Source organism: Phaethon lepturus, unplaced genomic scaffold (genome assembly GCF_000687285.1).
Source record: "Phaethon lepturus isolate BGI_N335 unplaced genomic scaffold, ASM68728v1 scaffold35689, whole genome shotgun sequence".
Lineage (NCBI taxonomy): Eukaryota > Metazoa > Chordata > Aves > Phaethontiformes > Phaethontidae > Phaethon > Phaethon lepturus.
The window spans coordinates 1-16,829 of NW_010561922.1; the positions used below are offsets into that span (position 1 = coordinate 1).

Genomic DNA, 16,829 nt, shown 5'->3' on the forward strand with positions numbered 1-16,829 from the left:
GGAGGAAGCAGCAGTACACCGCCATCCGGCCCTGCCCCGAGTTCATGCCGACCCTCAACTACTGCAGGTTCGTCTCCAGGGGCCAGCCCTGCAAGCATGGCCCGCAGCGCTGCCAGTTCGCACACAGCGACGTGGAGATGGCTGTCTGGGAGGCCGAGAGGGAACACGGCTTGGTTCGTTCCGACCTGCTGCCGGCCGCGGGGGCCTGCAGGACCAACGGGGAAAGCGCGGCAGCGCCCGTGCCGGTGCACTTCTACTGCCGGATCTGCCTGGTGATCTTCAGCTCGCAGGAGAGCTTTGAGAGCCACTGCTCCTCCATTGAGCACATGCAGATGCTCTCGGCCGACACCTCTGTCCAGTGGGTCCATCGCACGCCGCCACTCGGGCTGACCAAGTTCTCGCTGTGTAGCAGGTAAGGCATCCACCTGGTGCAGCGGGGAAGAGGGCAGGAGCAGCGGGCAGCTGCCGGCAAAAAAAGGGGATGGGTGGCACCTGGGACACCTCTCTCCCAACAGAGCGGAGGTGTGCGAAATGGGGAACAGCTGCACCAAGGCTCATTCTGCCGAAGAGCTGCAGGAGTGGATCCAGAGGGTGAAGGTTGCCGTGAAGAAGAAGAAGCAAGCACTGAAGGAAGGGCTTTTGTCCTACCAGGACCGGCTCATTGCTGAGTATCAGACGTGCTCCAACGAGGTGTTGATTGTGAGTCGCGGGCGGCAGGGTGGGAGCGCGTTGGTCCAGCACATTGTGAGAAGCCTCTTGTGTAAGAGCTTGGGAACGGAGCCCACCACTCACCTTTCTAACGGTGATGCAGAAAGGGACGTTGCGTTCCCCCTTCCTTCACCCCTTCCGAGACGGCAACCCAAGAGCCTGCTCGGGGTACCTGACCACGCTGCGGTGCCGTGGGTGCTTTCGTTTCCCAAGGCTGCTGCGTGGGAACACTGAGCAGCAGTGGGTGAGGACTGAGCATGAGGATTTACTGACAGTCCCCTCTCGGGGATGTTGCCTTCAGTCCCGCTCCTCTCGTGCCTCCCCCACAGATGGCCGAGCACGTCGAGGGCGTCAGAGTTGTGTGTGAGCAGCCGCTGCACATGCAGTTGGAGGACAGGAGGATGAAATACCGCTGGAAGTTCAGGGTCCACTCCCAGGTAAGCCCAGCTTTGCGCAGCGGGAGGCTGCGAGCCGCGGGCAGGACCTGCTGCTGTGCACAGTCCTTGTCCTTTAGGGGTTTTTGGGTTTTTTCAATTATTATTTCTGCAAGGGGCAGAAGGATAGGGGTTTTGGGATGTCCAGATGAGGATGTGTGGTGGGTATTTGGGAGCAGCTCAAGCTCAGGTGGTGCCCGAGCTGGGACCATGCATGAGGGGTGCAGCCACCGTGTCTCCTGTCTCGACTCGTGTGGTGGGGCTGGGGCGGACCTGGCTGCTTTCAGCACTTCTCATGTATCAGCACAAACAACAAGATTCAGCTGCTTTCCTGCCCAGGATTTCGTGGGTGTTGGGGGTGAGAGGCTGGGTCTGATGGTCCTCTCCAACACAGGAGATTTCCCACTTACAGCAGACTGGCTCAATTGCTATAAAACCGAAACCTGACGTTCTTTAAGACTTTAAAATACTTGTTGTGGGGTTGCTTGAGGAATAGGCTCCTTTAAGGCGAATTTCAAGCGCGCTGTACGTCCGGCATGGCATTTGGTTCTTGCAGCAGCTTTCAGTAGGAAATGCTGCTGGGAGGACCTCATCAGCCGCTGGGCTCTTCCCGTGGGCTGCTCTCACCATGGCCCTGTCTTCTCCTCAACTGGCAGATGCCTCTGCAGCACGTGGCACTACTGAAGCGGGAACCTGGAGTCAGCTTCTACCTCTCGGGGAACGGGCTTTCCCGGGGCCTGCACTACATTCGAGGGGAGCACGTGGCCACCCTGTCCTCCTCCCCACGCACTGCGCTGGTGGAGGTCTGCATGGAGTGCTGCACGCTAGGCGTCTTTGAGCAATGGGTGGTGTTCGACTTTGGCAGACGCCCCGTCCTTATGCAGAAGATCAAGGTGAAGGTGGGCCAGCGGGAGACCCCCCAGCACATCCCCAGCAGCAGGGAGAGCCTCCGTCCCGTCAACTTCGTGCGATGGGATAGAGGTAACCGGATCATCGTTCCCAGCGTGCCAAGGACCAGCGAAGATGTGGATCTGCTGGCTAAATACAAACCTCCTGCTCTCGCACTGGACTACCAACGTGAGGGTGGTGCAAACATTCCCATCACCCGTCTCAACTATCGTGAGAGGATGCACAGCTTCCTCTTCCGTGAGGAAGAAGCTGAACAGGCTCTCATTGCAAAGTAAGTGCCAAGTGTGGATCCAGAGGGGTTCCTCCTCACTGTGGACCACGAGCCCATTGCTAACCCTGGGGCCATGCTGCTACTGAAGTCTCTGTCCCTTCTGGGTTGTGTCCTGGGGTGCCTTTCCCAGAAAAATGGAAACCGGCCAAGAAAGATGGCTTGCTGGGTACTGATAGGAGGGGAAGGGCTGGGTCTTGTCCTGCGCCTGTGGCTTAGCTAGAAGCACAGTTTCAGACTCCGTGTGCTCAGGGGGCTGGCAGACCCTCTCTGGGTGTAGGTGGCAATCCCCTCTCTGCAGCAGGGAGGGCGGTTGCTGATGAACTGGTGGGCCAGTTCTCTGCTCTTCATTCAGGTGTTTCCTCCTTTCAGACTCAACCTGCGGGTCCTCATCTTGCTGACCCCCATGCTGCAAAGCCTCTCTGTGGGGATGAAGTTTGCTCTCTCTGGTGAGCTGTTTGCTGAAGTGCCTACCCCTTATAACCTCTCGCCGGACACGGATGAGGGGTATCTGCTGAGCAGGTCTGTGCCCACTGCTTTCCTGGCACTTGACCCACCTGTAGACAATCGGGTTTACGAAGTTGGTGTGGAGCATAAAGCCACCACGGAGAAGACCATCTGGCTACAGATACCAAAGAGATGCTGCTCAGAGCTGAACTTCGAGCCAAACACCTCCCACAGGGTAGAGATCCAGTTCCAGATTGACCAACTGCTGTTCCGGCAGTGGCACCAGGCTGTGGACCGCCTGTTGGATGAGAAGCTGGTCCTCCCGGATGTTGCCAGTTGCTCTGTCCCCTACTCTCTTGGGTCACCGCAGAAAGGGAACAGCAAGCAGAAACTAGCCATCTCCTTCATCACGGGACAGGCAACCAGCAGCCGGCAGGTCCCACCTCTTCTCATCTATGGGCCTTTTGGCACAGGGAAGACGTTCACCTTGGCAATGGCCACCATAGAGATCCTCAGGCAGCCCAACACGCGGGTGCTGATTTGCACTCACACTAACAGGTTAGCAGGGGATGAAGGAAGAGGCAACTGGAGTTGTGGGCCAGGTCCCTGCACTGATCCATCGCTTGCCTGATGGGATGAGTGGTAGCCAGTGTGTATGAGATGGAGCTGAGCCCTTTTCTTAGTATGCATTTCAATTACTTGTTTAAATAAATTCATTTTTATTTAATACGTCTTAAACTGCTCTAGTACTTCCTGCTAGGAAGAAGCCTGGGATGGGTGGAAGTCTCTGTGGAAGAGGCAGCGTATTCCTGCCTCATTTATAAAATGGGGATGGGGTTGGACAGACAGTTCTTTCTAGCCTTCACTGTGTACTAGAAGAAGTAGAAAGCCGTTGCCTGGTGTTGCTGAGTTGTGCTCTACTTGCCCTTGAAGACCGTTGTGCTTTGTGCACATGCCAATTTTTTTACTTTTTCCAGGGAGAGCCTGGGGAAGAGGAAATGCAGATCTGGTCTGACTGCCATTGAATCTGCCTTCAGAGAAACCAGGCCAAGACTGTTAAAATTAGAGCAGTTACGCTGAAAAGAGTGTCCACATCTGATCCTGCAGGCTGTTACTGCCTTAGTTTTTAATGTATAATAGATGGGCGACTGCTAATCTTAGCCTGTTTCAGGCTGTCTGGTTGCACTGAAGCTTCCTCTGCAGATCTTGTATCACCCGCCTGGGCTGGGCATGGTTAGCTATCAGAGGAGAGTTCTGTGTGACTTAGCTCTAGAGAGAGGCAGGGCCACAGGTTTTGTTGGGCACACTGCATTTCTCCATAGGAGCATCAAGAGATGCTCCAGTCTTCCGTACCAACTCCTAGTTTAAACCATACTCTCAAAATAGGCTTGGAATTGGTGGCTGCATAAACCACCAGCTTCTTTGCACCTATGTGAGTATCTCCTGTGACGAGTGCGTTGTCGGCCAAAGCTCGGGGAAGAGTTTCGGTGCGTGTTGGTGAATGATCAGATAGCGCATTGGGATGATGGTCACAGCATTGGGAACAGCACTTCAATTCCTTGATAATTTCCCTTTGTGTTCCTCGCCAGTGCTGCTGACATCTACATCCGGGAGTATTTCCATCATTACGTGACCAACGGGCATCCGTGGGCTGTTCCCTTGAGGATTATATCCACTGACCGTCCTACCAACTTGACGGACCCCATCACTCAGATGTACTGCTGCCTCTCGCCCGACCAGCGCTCCTTCCGGCACCCCACGCGGGCGGAGATCGACAGGCACCACATCATTATTACCACCTCCATGTTATCCAAGAACTTGAAGGTTGCCCCAGGCTACTTCACCCACATCATGATCGACGAGGCTGCTCAGATGCTGGAGTGTGAAGCTTTGGTTCCACTCTCCTATGCCACTTTTGAGACCCGGATTGTCCTCGCCGGGGACCACATGCAGATAACCCCAAAGCTGTTCTGTGTTGGGGATGGACAATCTGCTGATCACACTCTGTTAAACCGACTCTTTCAGTTTTACCAGAAAGAGAGGCATGAAGTGGCCGTGAAGAGCAGGATCATCTTCAATGAAAATTATCGTTCCACTGCAGGCATAATTGAGTTTGTCTCCAAGCACTTCTACATTGGCAAAGGCAATGCCATCCAAGCCAGTGGGAACATCCCACCTCATCCTGAAATCTCCCCACTCATGTTCTGCCATGTGTCTGGCATGGCTGAAAGGGATATATCCATGATTTCTTGGCACAACACCTCTGAGATAATACAAGTGATTGAGAAAGTGAAGGAGATCTATCAGAGGTGGCCAGATGAGTGGGGTGTCCGAGATCTGAAGAGGATCTGCGTGGTCTCCCATGGGATGCAGGTATGTAGGAGAACCATGCGTTTTCCCCCCCGAAGGGGCTATGCATGCACTGCCGACCACTCTCTAAACGCTCCCTAATAAATGCTGGCCTCTCTTTCTGATAAACTTATCTCTTGTGCTAGTGAAAATAGGGAATCTAGGGTCTTGCATGCCATCAGTGTTTTTTCGAGGCACTCCCCTTTTGGGAGTCATGGGTGGTCAGAGCAGAGATGCCTCATGGTGGCATGGTTTAGTTGAAGATTTCTTTCAACATCTTCTAGGCAGGTTAACTATAGGGCAGAGTGGGAGCACTGGCTGAAGTCAGCCCAGGAGGTATGGCTGCTGTCGAGTAATTTTCTTGGGGAACCTGCAGCTGAGAAGGGTGAGGAACCTCGGTGTTGGGTGGGGAGCATTTCTGAGCTGAAACTGTATTATTCAGCTGTGCCTCTTTCTTTATTACCAGGTTTCTGCAACAAGACAAGAGCTGAGGAAAAAGCAGCTACAAGATGTGGTGGTAGAAAACTATGAAAACTTGCCAGGTTTGTGTCTTGTGCAATAGTTGGTCATGCCTGGCTGTTTTGAGATCTTCTGTGTGCTAGAGAGAACTTTTGCAGTCATGTTGGTGGACAGGAGAGTCTATTAGCAGCTACAGCCACTGTGTAACGGACAGGGGGAAGACACTGGGTCATTAGCAGAGGTCTTTCCCACATCTTACCATTGTCCTCCTTGCTAAAATGCAAAATACTGACTGATCTCGTGGCAAAATATCTCTTTGGGAGGGTGCATGCAGTATTGTCAGGCAGAGCTCCCCTGCCCTTCCCTGTGGCTCTGCCACCGCTGCAGCAAGTGGCCACAGCCCACGTAGCGCTGATTAGCAGGGAGTGCCTGGAAATCCTTTGGCTGATTTCCATCCCCTTCTGGTTGGTAGTTCTTTGATATTTTTTTTTTTTTCCTTTCCTTAGTGAATAAGATTTCACACTGAATTAAATCTGCACCCAACTGTCAATTTGTTTCAAATATATGGACGTTGCTTTGTAGGAGGGTGAAAACCGTGTAAGTGTGATCCCAGGGACTTGAGCATGTGTGAGTCATGTGAAAACCTCTAGTACCAGGGGGGGAGACTAGTAATAGAAGGGAATTGAAACCAGGATGGCCTGTGGGTATCAGTCACAGCAAAAAATCACAGAACAGCTCACTAAAGGAGGAGTCTGCTACTCTCGATGACAAGAGAGGGATAGGGCTGGTTTTGTCCTCAAGATCTTAGTTTATGACTCATCCATGTTTGTTTGTTTGGTTTTTTTTTTGTATTGTGCAGCTGGGACTCCTCATGGTGAGAAAAACTGACCCCTGGGGTGTGTTTCTGATCTCCACACCCTTTCTTTGCAGTCTCTTCCCAGCTCTGAAATCACCAGGGTGCCTTTTGCTGTTTTTTATTTGTCGTGAGATCAGCAGAGCTGTCCTCGAGGGGAGAGGGAGTCTTGTGAATGGTCACTGCTCTTGTTCCTGCAAGACCCTTTGTTCCCCAAGGAATCTGCGGTTCACAGAAAACTATCCACATTTGCAAGGAGTGGCTGGCGGGGGCTGCCAGTGGCACTGAGCACGCAGGGCTGCTCCATGGGCGCTCGTGACTGCACTGGTCCAGTGCTCTGCCTTTCTCCCATCTCCACGCTGCCCTTCACTCCCTTGGTGCCTGGGTGGTGGTGGCCTTGTGGTGTCTGTCCATCCTGGTTCATGGTTGGAGGCCCTCACGATCTCCAGGAGCGGCTTTATTTGCATCAGGTGACTCCTGTGACTCAGCCAAGTGAGGTTACATCAGCCCATGGCCACGTAACACAGCGTAGATGGGCAGAGGGCCAGGTGGCAGCTAGACAGGGTCTTCCCAGTTGGGTTCCCATGAGTGACTTCTCCTTTGTCCCCTCCGGTGCAGGGCGGGAGTTCCGGGTCATCATCATCAGCACAGTCCACACCAGCGAGAGCCTGCGTGTCTCAGCTTCCCACCACCTTGAGTTCTTCAATGAAGCCAGAGTGCTCAACACCATCATGACCCGGGCTCAGTCGCTGGTTATTGCGGTGGGGGATGCTGTGGCCTTGTGCTCACATGGCCAGTGCAGCAAGGTATGGAAGCGCTTCATCCAGCAGTGCATCGAGAAGGAAAGCATCTTCCCGGAGAATCTGACGATGGCCCAGATCAAACAGGCTGCATGTGACAAGGAGATCTGGAGCAGGAGGAGCCCAGAGGGGGACGAGGAGGACAGCGACACGGATTCCTGGAGCTCTGAGGCTGAAAGCATGAATCCTGACGATCCCATCCTCCAGGAGCTCTTAGATGAGAGCAAGAATGTGCTGGTGACTGTGTCTGAAGAAGGGCTGCTGAATGTGAAGTCTGAGGCTTCAAACCTGTGGGAAGACAGGCAGGAATACATCAGCTTCTCTTCTCAGATGATGCAGGAGTATCTGCACATGCACCCCAAAATGTACAAGAGATGCGAACTGATCAAAGAAGGGTTCGACAGAGCTTCTGCCTTCACCCTCAATGACTCCCCTGCGATGACCATTCAGATCAAAGGCAGAGTTCACTGCGGGACAGCCTTCACTGGGGATGAGGTGCTTGTGGAAATCCTGCAGGGCAGCATGGCTGACAGCGGCAGTCACCGCCCTCAGGGGAAGGTGGTGGGCATCTTAAAGCGTGCGGAGAGAGAACGGACCTTCATCTGCATGATGGATGAATTTGATCCCCGGGTGATGATACCCATTGATCCCACTGTCACCAAAATATTCGTCCCAGGGCTGAAAGAGAAACCCAACGTCATTCCTATCCGCAGGCTTGTCAATGGGAAGTACAGAGTGGTCAGCTGCGAGAAGATCAGCCAGGAGACAAGGAGATGCCAGTTCTTCTGCGTCCAGGTTATCTCCTGGCGGGAAGGGTTTTACTACCCTTTGGGGATAATAACCGAGATTCTGCATGCAGCGTTGACTTTGGAAGAAGGCTTGAAGATCCTTGACTTGGAGTATGGTTTGGAGAAGAAATATCCAGCAGCTGTCAGCAAGGAGTCAGCCAAATACACCTCCAGCAGCAAAATAAACCTCAGCAAGGAAAATCTGAAGGACTGTCGGAGTTACCCGACCTTCACTATTGACCCCCAAGGTGCCAGGGATTTGGACGATGCTGTCAGCGTTAGGGATCTTGGGCATCACTATGAGATTGGCATCCACATTGCAGACGTGGCTGGCATCATTCCCAAAGGCAGTGCCTTGGACCTGGAAGCAAAGAAACGGGGTGTCACCTACTATGCTCCCAACCAGGAGCCGCTGTGCATGTTCCCACCCCACATTAGCCAAGATGTCTGCAGCCTCCTGCCACAGAAAGATCGTCGGGTGATCTCCTTATTTGTCACCATAGAAAAGAAGACTGATGAGATGTTAAATGGAGTCTTCACCATCTCTGTGATCCGCTCAGACAGGCAGCTGTCCTATGAAGAGGCAGAGCTCTGCATTAAGGACCACTACAGGGGAGCGGCAGGGTCCCTTCGTTTTGATACCCTGGAGGACTGCATAGCTGTGGCTTATCACTTCTCCAGGATCCATCGGAAGTTTCGGCTGCAGGAGGACTGTTTCTATGACCGGCTGGATGAGGAAAGCTCCCCAGGTAACCGGGGGTCCCATCAGATGATAGAGGAGTTAATGATCATGTTCAACAGTTTTGTGGCTGAGTTCCTCACCAACCAGGAGGACACCAGAAATGTTACTCCTCTCCGCTGTCAGTGCGAGCCAAGCCCTCAACAGTTATCACTCATGAAAAACAAGTACAGCCACATCCTTCCTTTGTCCATCCATCTCTCACACCACCTGGGAGAGGTGCCTCCTGGCCAAGACTCCTCTAAAAATGTGGAGTTCAGCCTCCTGGCCCCCATCTGGGAGCACCTGCAGTCAGCCGCTAATGTCTCTGACTTCCTCAAGATGCTAGACCTTATCGTTACTGATGACATCCACCCAAAGCTGGCCCCTGTGGCCCTGGAGTTCAGGAGACTGCTCAGCCGTTCCTATTTCAGTCGTTCTAACTCCACTGTCCAGTCAAAAGCGGGCCATTACTCCCTGCACGTTGACTCATACACCTGGGCTTCCTCACCCATCCGTCGGTACGTGGATGTCGTGGTCCAGCGGCATCTTCATTCTGTGCTCCGCAAGAAGCCCATCATCTATTCTTCAGATGACATTGAGTTTCTTTGTCATGACTTCAACAGGAAGAATTCCCAGGCAGTGATGTATGAGAAGAGAGCCCGCTGCCTGCAGATGGCCACCCAGCTGAAGGGCCAAGTCCTGCAGAAGATTGCCTTTGTAGTGGATATCGAAGGGATGAACAAGTATTTTAAAGCCCTTTTTCCACTGAACAAAGAGAGTCTTCCAGATCCCCAGATAATTAACTACAGGTCTCTTCAGCTGATAGAGCAGCCCATGTTCATCCAGCAGCGGAACAGCATCAGGCTGATGTGGAAGAGGAGGATGTACTCTGTGGAAACGATGAAGGAGCATAGCCTGCAGGAAGGACGTCTCTGTGACCGCAGCATCACCCTCTTTGGCACCCAGACTTGGCAAGACGTGCTCACAGCCGTCAGGAGCGAGGAGTTTGAAACTGCTGCCTCCCTCCTTCGGAAGGGCAAGAAGTTGTACCATCGGCACGTGGGCTGGGTAAGGAGGAGCCAGTGCTCGCACTACATGGAGCTCTCCCTGGAGCTGAGCGCTGGCGACGTGCTGCAGTTCCAGCTCACCACGGACGTCTGCCGGGGCTTCCTGGTGCCCTTCGTGCAGCTGTGGTGTGTGACACCGGGTTTCGACATCTGCCTGCAGCACACAGAAAAGCCTATTGATTGCTTCTCTGCCTATGCCACCCTGCCATCCAAAGGCAAGTACAAGAACGCAACAGAGTATAACAAGATATGGATGCCGATGAGCACCATGGAGTCTGCTTCGTGTGCAGTGGCCGAAAATGACTCGATTGTCCTCCATGATGTCAAAATAACCTGGGCAAAGCAAAGGACAAGCAAAGGACAGCTGCAAGGGAGTTTCCTTCTAAACAAAACATTTTTGGAGGAGTGCTCCATTGAAGTGGACTTCAACCACTGTTACTTGTGCATTCGCTTAAGTGGGCTGAAAGTTGGGAGCCTTCAAAGCGATGAGGAATACCTTAGCCACGGCCTCCAGAACCTGACTTTTCTTAACAAGGGCAGATCAGAAAGCAAACTTGTGGTTGATCCAGATACCTACACCTGGGTGGCTCATGGGGTCACTGAAGAGTTCAGTGATGATGAGAAGTCAGACAGGACTGCTCAACAGACTATGAACTTTTACATCTGCTATATGTCTATGGAGAACATCCCCGTGGAAATCTCACAGGCCTCTGCCCGGTTCACGGTGGAGCTCATACCAAAGATGCTGCCGGACATGTAAGTGCGCTTAGTGGTCATGCTCCAGTTAACCTGTCCACGTAAAGCAACAGCTTCCCATGGGACTCCATTGCTGCACCCAAACAGGCTTTGCTCGCTGGTGCGGCTGATCACCTGAAAAATCTGTCTTTGCCCAGTTCCGACTGGCCATGCTGTTGGGCAGCTGGTGTTTGGTGGGGGTGGCAGCATTTCTCAGATCTGTTCTCCAGATGGCCTCTTGCTCTTCTGATTGACCTTGAGAATGGGGAGATAGGGAAGGTGCCATGCTGAAATTTCCCTCATCATCTGTTTCTTATGTTACTGGATTGCTGCAATATGTGTCATAAAAGGCAGCGTGAAGCACTGGATCAGGGTTTGCTTAGCAGAAGTGCTCCCTGATTTCCCAATCATTCCCCTTTGTTGTTGCTGTGAAGCAAGATCTGCTCTTATTAAAGCAGAGCTGATGTCTAGTTTGCCGTTCTTTGTACACAGTGTTGGACTTCTACGCACTCACAACTGCTGTAGCTTTTTCAGGGCAGAATGTGCTTCCTTTTGTACTGGGAATTTTAGGAAAAAATTGGAAGCTAATCCAATAAAATGGGGTGGGCCATAATAAAATGGAGTTGGGACAGAAGTTGTGCTCCTTGCTCTCAACATCCTTGCAGGCTCAGCTCTTCGGACAGTTGAGAAATAGTCCCAGATGCAAAAGAGCAGAACAGGAGTTGTTTTGGTTTAAGTTCTTTGTGGAAGGATTTAATGCAACACTAAAGCAGAGAGAAAGAACCAACAAGACAGTTGTATAAAGCTGTGTTACACTTTTTTGCTATTTTATGCTACATTCCATTCATTCTTATTTTTCCCTATCTATCAGACGGAAAGAAAAGGCAATTTGGAGGCTCAAGTATGCCTCTGACCTTGCTAAAAGCATCGCCCTTGGCCATGAACCTCCTAAAAGAGGTAAGTGCAAATATTTGCCTTTCTTTCTTTGTGCCTACTTACTTCTGGCCAGGCAGGTGCCCTGGCAGCTTCGGTGGGCCCTTAATGCAGGGGTTATGCCAGACCAGGAGGGTTCCCTGCCGAGGGGAGGAGAGGAGCTGCTAGCCTGGCAGAGTGAAAGTGGAATGGGATGCCCCGCTGGAGAGTGGCACGGGTGATGTTCTAATCCCCAGGACTCGCAGAGAAGGCTCAGGGGCAGAACCTCTTGGCACTGGACAAGGATTATTTTTAGGTGGTCTTTTAAATGGGCCTCGATGGCTTGGTACGTGCTGCATCCTCCTCTTGAATTGCTTGTGAGCTGTCTTCAGTAACCTTCTTTAAACTTGTTTTCTTGGCTCTTTCCTGTAACAGTGACAATGTCCAAAATCCTGCAGCAAAAATCCTTTGATCTCCCTGGCAGCTACAGGAAGCTCAACCAGAGTCAGAACCAGGCTATTCTAAATGCTCTGAGCAAATCCTTCACACTCATCCAAGGGCCACCAGGTAAGGCTGGGGAGATGGCACGAGTACATGGCTACTTTGTTATGAAAGGCAGGTTAGAGCTAATCTGTTGCTTTCCATAGGACCCTCAGCAAGACAGGCAAAGGTAGCATGGGTCAGCATCGCCCACGGCTGTTCAAGGCAGTCTCCTCAGTTCTTGATTTTATTTCATGGCTGGTCATCTATATGCTAATCTAGAGCATGGGTGTCGTGGTTAAAGCATTCTCAGCAACTTCCTTGCTTTTCTAGGCACTGGGAAAACTGTTGTTGGAACTCACATTGTCTACTGGTTCCATAAGCTGAACAAGGAGAGCGTTGAGAAGGAGAAACCACCACCTTTTGAAGAAGAAAAACCTAAGGGGAGAAAGTGCATCTTGTACTGTGGCCCATCCAACAAGTCTGTTGATGTTGTTGCTGGTAACTATTGGTTTTAGGCCCCTGAAGCAGCTCACACTGGTGGGAGGGAGAACAAGTGGCCATGAGCAGGAGGCTGGGAGACAGGAGGGGCATGAGGTGGGGCTGGTCCTTACAGAAGACCCCTCAATGCAGGGCAAGGACCAGTAAAGGTGGCGTTGATAAGCAAAGGGTGGGGAGAAGAGGCGAGTGCATGGCGAACGCTGGGCACCTTGCAGGCAATGAGCAGGCTCGTTCTCCTTACCCAGGGATGCTGCTGAAGATGAAGAACCTGAAACCACTGCGGGTTTACGGGGAGGCCATTGAGACGATGGAATACCCGTACCCGGGGAGCAACCGGCACCTCTACCGCAAAGCCTTGCGGGATGCAAAACCAAAGCGTGAGCTCAGGTAGGACTGCATGGCCCTGCAGGCTCTGAGAGCGCTGGGAGCTTCTGCACCGGTACAGCTGAGCAAGCCAGAGGACATGTGTTTTCCACTCCACTACTGTGGAGCCAGCACCATTAACCTACTTCGTAATTAATTTTTTCAAATGAAGGTGTATAGTCTAATGTAGCACCTCGTCAGGAAACCCAGGCTGCTGAAAACATCCTAGATGTTTTAATCTCTCTTTTGAACAGCTCTAAAAGTCTTGGACTTCATTTCTGCTTGCAGCTGTTAAGGAAAGGCAGTTGTATTTTGCGTCTTCAACGGTGAACTGTTAGGTCTGTAAAGATGGAAAAGTCAGGCTGTGACTTCTTTAGCTAATGGGGTTTCTTCACACAGATAGATGTGGTATGCTTCACTGTCACTTCGGTCAAAATACTTATATATTGACTCTTTATTCAGCGAAATAATCCTGCATCATCGCATCCGGCGGCCACCCAACCCTTTCTATCAGGAGATCTGTAACTTTGACGCTCGCATGAAGAAGGGAGAGCTGATAACAGAAGAAGAAACAAAGAAGTGAGTAGAAAGAGACCCTGGTGAGAGACAGCTGACTTTGACCATGTGCCACCTCTGAAGCCCTGCACGAAGGAGCACAGTGCAGCAATCTCCTCCCCCTGTGAGAAGAGATTTGGGCTACACTTGCTGGGCTTCTGCTGATGCAAACTGGTAGACTGCATGAAAGTCAGCAGATTTGTCCTGGCTCTTGCAAGCCAAAGGTCTAGGTGAAAAACATTGAGACAGATTAACAAACTCTGTGTTTGGAATGATAAAAAGTGAGTAGCTCGTGGTTAGTGGTACAGTGCAGAGCCTCAGCGTTACTTCTGCTCTGGTGCTTTGGTCCATCTGGACCAGAAGTCACATTATGTGTGTGACACTTGCATCCTCCACCATGAGCCTCTGCTCTGTTGAGTTCAGGACAAAGTACACTTCCTCAGTGCCCATCCAAAGCCCTTTTCTGGGAACACCAGCACATCCTGGGGAGGGATATGGAGGCATAATAATTTGGGAAAGTGTAGCTTCTGCCTGGTTCCTGCATGAGGAACCTGGAGATGTTTCTCTTATGCATAACCTTGTGTCTTCTGCATCGACCACCAGTTACAAAAATAAGTTGTCAGCTGCTCGTGCATATGAACTGGCAGTCCACGATGTCATCCTGTGCACATGCTCCGCTGCATCTGCCACCTCCCTGGAGCAGCTCAATGTCAAGCAGATAATCATTGATGAGTGCGCCATGTCCACGGAGCCAGAGACCCTCATCCCCTTGGTCAGCCACCACCGTGCTGAGAAGGTAAGTCCCTTCCAAAGATGCGTCTCTAGGACAGCTGCTCAGGGTTCTCGAACCTCTGCGCATCTTTCACCCCTCACCATGCTGCTTTTCCAAGTTTAACCAGGTTTTAAGGTTGCTCTTGGTAGTATCTATGATAGTGTATCAATGTTTCAGCCTTCTGGGAGTTGTTTCCTTTGAGGTATAATTCTACTAACTATAATTAAAAGCTCAAGGTACCTGCAGTACGTAAGTATTCTCACTAGATGCATGAGCTGTGCATTATCTGTTCATACCACGTAAAACAGAGTCGTAAGACCTGCTGTAGGCCTGAAAGCTGTGTTGGTGAACTATTGCATCCGCTCGCCTCTCTGCTGTGCGTATCAGCTCAGCCCCTCGTCTTCAAACAGTTACACCCAACTTGCTCTTGGCTTTCTGCAAGAGAAAACAAGTGGTGGTGTGGCTGGATTTTTGGTGCTTCTTTACAGGGTGGGGTACCACTGCCACCAAAAACTGTGCTGACCCAGGTACAAAGTATTAACATGACAAGCAGTACAGAGCAGATCTCAGTAGACTTAACTACATGATGTCTTTCTCCTGTCAGATGGGAACGAGGCTCCATGTTATCTAGATCAGGATCTTTACGTAACGTGCAACGTGGTCCTTGATTGAGGTTGCTGTGACCGTAACAGAAATAAGTAGCAACATAGAAATAGCCTTTCAAAGAGCTGATTGCCTTCACCATTGCCACCACCCTCATAGTTGAGGTGCGCACTCTTCGTTCCAGGTTGTTTTGCTGGGGGATCACAAACAGCTGCGGCCTGTGGTCAACAATGACTTCTGCAAGAGTCTTGGTATGGAGACGTCTCTTTTTGAGCGCTACTGCGATCAGGCATGGATGCTGGATATGCAATACCGCATGGTAAGGCCTTCCTTAAGTGGATTGTCTTCTCCCCATCGCAGAAAATGTTGCTATTAGGGCTTGCCTTGAGCCACTGGGAAAGAGATATTCTCCATTAGTGCTTTCCCTTCGTAGAGTAATGAGTAACGCACTCAGCCGGTGCCAGCTATAGCAAGTGGCGTTGCAGGTGAAGCCTACCCAAAAAGATGCTGCAGGTTGAGAAGTTCCTTGGGTTTTCGTTCACCTCAGTTTCTTTCCTTTTCTCTGCCAGCACAAAGGCATTTGCGACTTCCCATCCCAGGAGTTTTATGAAATGCGGCTGAGAACATGCCCCCAGCTTCTTCGTAAACCCAGTGTCTTCCACCACAAAGATAACGGCTGCTGCCCTATCATCTTCGGGCACGTGGAGGGGAAGGAGCAGAGCCTCATGATTTCTACAGAGGAAGGAAATGAGAACTCCAAAGCTAACCTAGAAGAAGTGGAGCAGGCAGTAAGGAGGGTCCTGGGGAATTGCTGGAGATGCAAAAGGGGAGGGTGCTGTGCAGGGGCACTCTGAGGATTGTGGAGGGACGATCAGTAGCGATACACGACAAAGATCAGTGGCGTACAGTGTCTTCTTGGGTCTGGGGCACACCACGATGCCCCCGGCCAAAGGGAAGGACCCCGCGCAGGGAGGGCAGCACAGCCAGGCACCATCGCTGCCCTGGGGACAGGGTGCTGGAGGGCTGGTTCCCTCTGGCCGCGGCTGCCAGGTGAGCAGGACCCTGCTCTCCCCAGGTGAGGATGGCGAAGCAGCTGACACTAGATGGCACCATCCAGCCGGAGAACATCGCCGTCCTGAGTCCCTACAACGCCCAGGTGTCCGAGATCAGCAAGAGCCTCCTGAAAGAGGGCATCCGTGGCGTGACCGTCTGCACCATCATGAAGAGTCAAGGTGAGGCTGGCAGGAGAGGGGAGGGTTGGTTCTATTCTCTCCTGCCTTCCTGAGGACCGAAGCAACTTCTCACCAAGACAGTCTTTGAGCAAATCCTACACCAGGGTCATTTCAGCCATTGGAGGAAGCATCCCTGGGCCAGGTTTCTGGGTGACTTGTGATTATAATAAATAAATCCTTTGGAAACCTCTGGAGCACCCAGGCAGGGTGACACTGCTGAAGATAGGGAGGTGGAGGATGTCTGAAGATGTCACATGCTCCGTGGAGGTCTGATGGTATCCAAAGCTGGAGAAACCCAAATGGTGGCTGCAGTTTTGTGGGTCTTGCTGTAGAGAAATGAGTGTCTTGTGGGGTGGAAGGGTGGCCAGGTGCTTCCTTCTAAACAAATCTGGTTCAATTCCGCTTTCTAGGAAGTGAGTGGAGATACGTGATTCTGTCAACTGTACGTTCCTGCCCCCGATCAGAGATTGATAGAAAGCCCACAAAGAGCTGGCAGAAGAAGTACCTGGGGTTTGTTACTGACCCAAACCAGGTCAACGTTGGCATCACGCGAGCTCAGGAAGGACTCTGCATTTTAGGTGGGTCTCCTGGGAGTGTGCACAGGCCTGCCAGGGAACAGGATGCTTGGATAAAGGGGTGGAGATGCAAACTAGTACAACCGATGGCCTGTGGTTTTGAAACTGGGCAGTCTGTGCAAAGCAGAGATTGTGCATGGCTCGTATGCAGCATGTATATTATTTTTTCTCACTCTCTGGTTCAGACCGTGTTGTTTCCATCACCTGTATACTACAGCGCTCTCCTAACAGAATTTGGCTGCTTATTTTCCTCCTAATCACGCAGGCGTAGGCTGTGATGTGTAGGGGAGCTGCTCCC

The 16,829-nt window shown here is 51.7% G+C and overlaps 1 protein-coding gene across 1 annotated transcript in view; it reads left to right on the top strand.

The window, feature by feature from the left end:
* Window positions 1–137: 137 nt before the first annotated feature.
* HELZ2 (helicase with zinc finger 2, transcriptional coactivator) overlaps window positions 138–16,829 on the top strand; it is a 17,005-nt gene continuing 313 nt past the window's right edge. Inside the window, exons 1-18 of the mRNA XM_010294134.1 lie at window positions 138–412; window positions 516–699; window positions 1,038–1,145; window positions 1,799–2,322; window positions 2,692–3,324; window positions 4,356–5,139; window positions 5,582–5,657; window positions 7,046–10,559; window positions 11,410–11,495; window positions 11,886–12,017; window positions 12,264–12,431; window positions 12,677–12,818; window positions 13,257–13,373; window positions 13,953–14,145; window positions 14,909–15,043; window positions 15,294–15,512; window positions 15,800–15,956; window positions 16,367–16,534. Coding sequence (XP_010292436.1) covers window positions 138–412; window positions 516–699; window positions 1,038–1,145; window positions 1,799–2,322; window positions 2,692–3,324; window positions 4,356–5,139; window positions 5,582–5,657; window positions 7,046–10,559; window positions 11,410–11,495; window positions 11,886–12,017; window positions 12,264–12,431; window positions 12,677–12,818; window positions 13,257–13,373; window positions 13,953–14,145; window positions 14,909–15,043; window positions 15,294–15,512; window positions 15,800–15,956; window positions 16,367–16,534 — 7,615 coding nt within the window. The remainder of the gene's footprint in view (window positions 413–515; window positions 700–1,037; window positions 1,146–1,798; window positions 2,323–2,691; window positions 3,325–4,355; window positions 5,140–5,581; window positions 5,658–7,045; window positions 10,560–11,409; window positions 11,496–11,885; window positions 12,018–12,263; window positions 12,432–12,676; window positions 12,819–13,256; window positions 13,374–13,952; window positions 14,146–14,908; window positions 15,044–15,293; window positions 15,513–15,799; window positions 15,957–16,366; window positions 16,535–16,829) is intronic.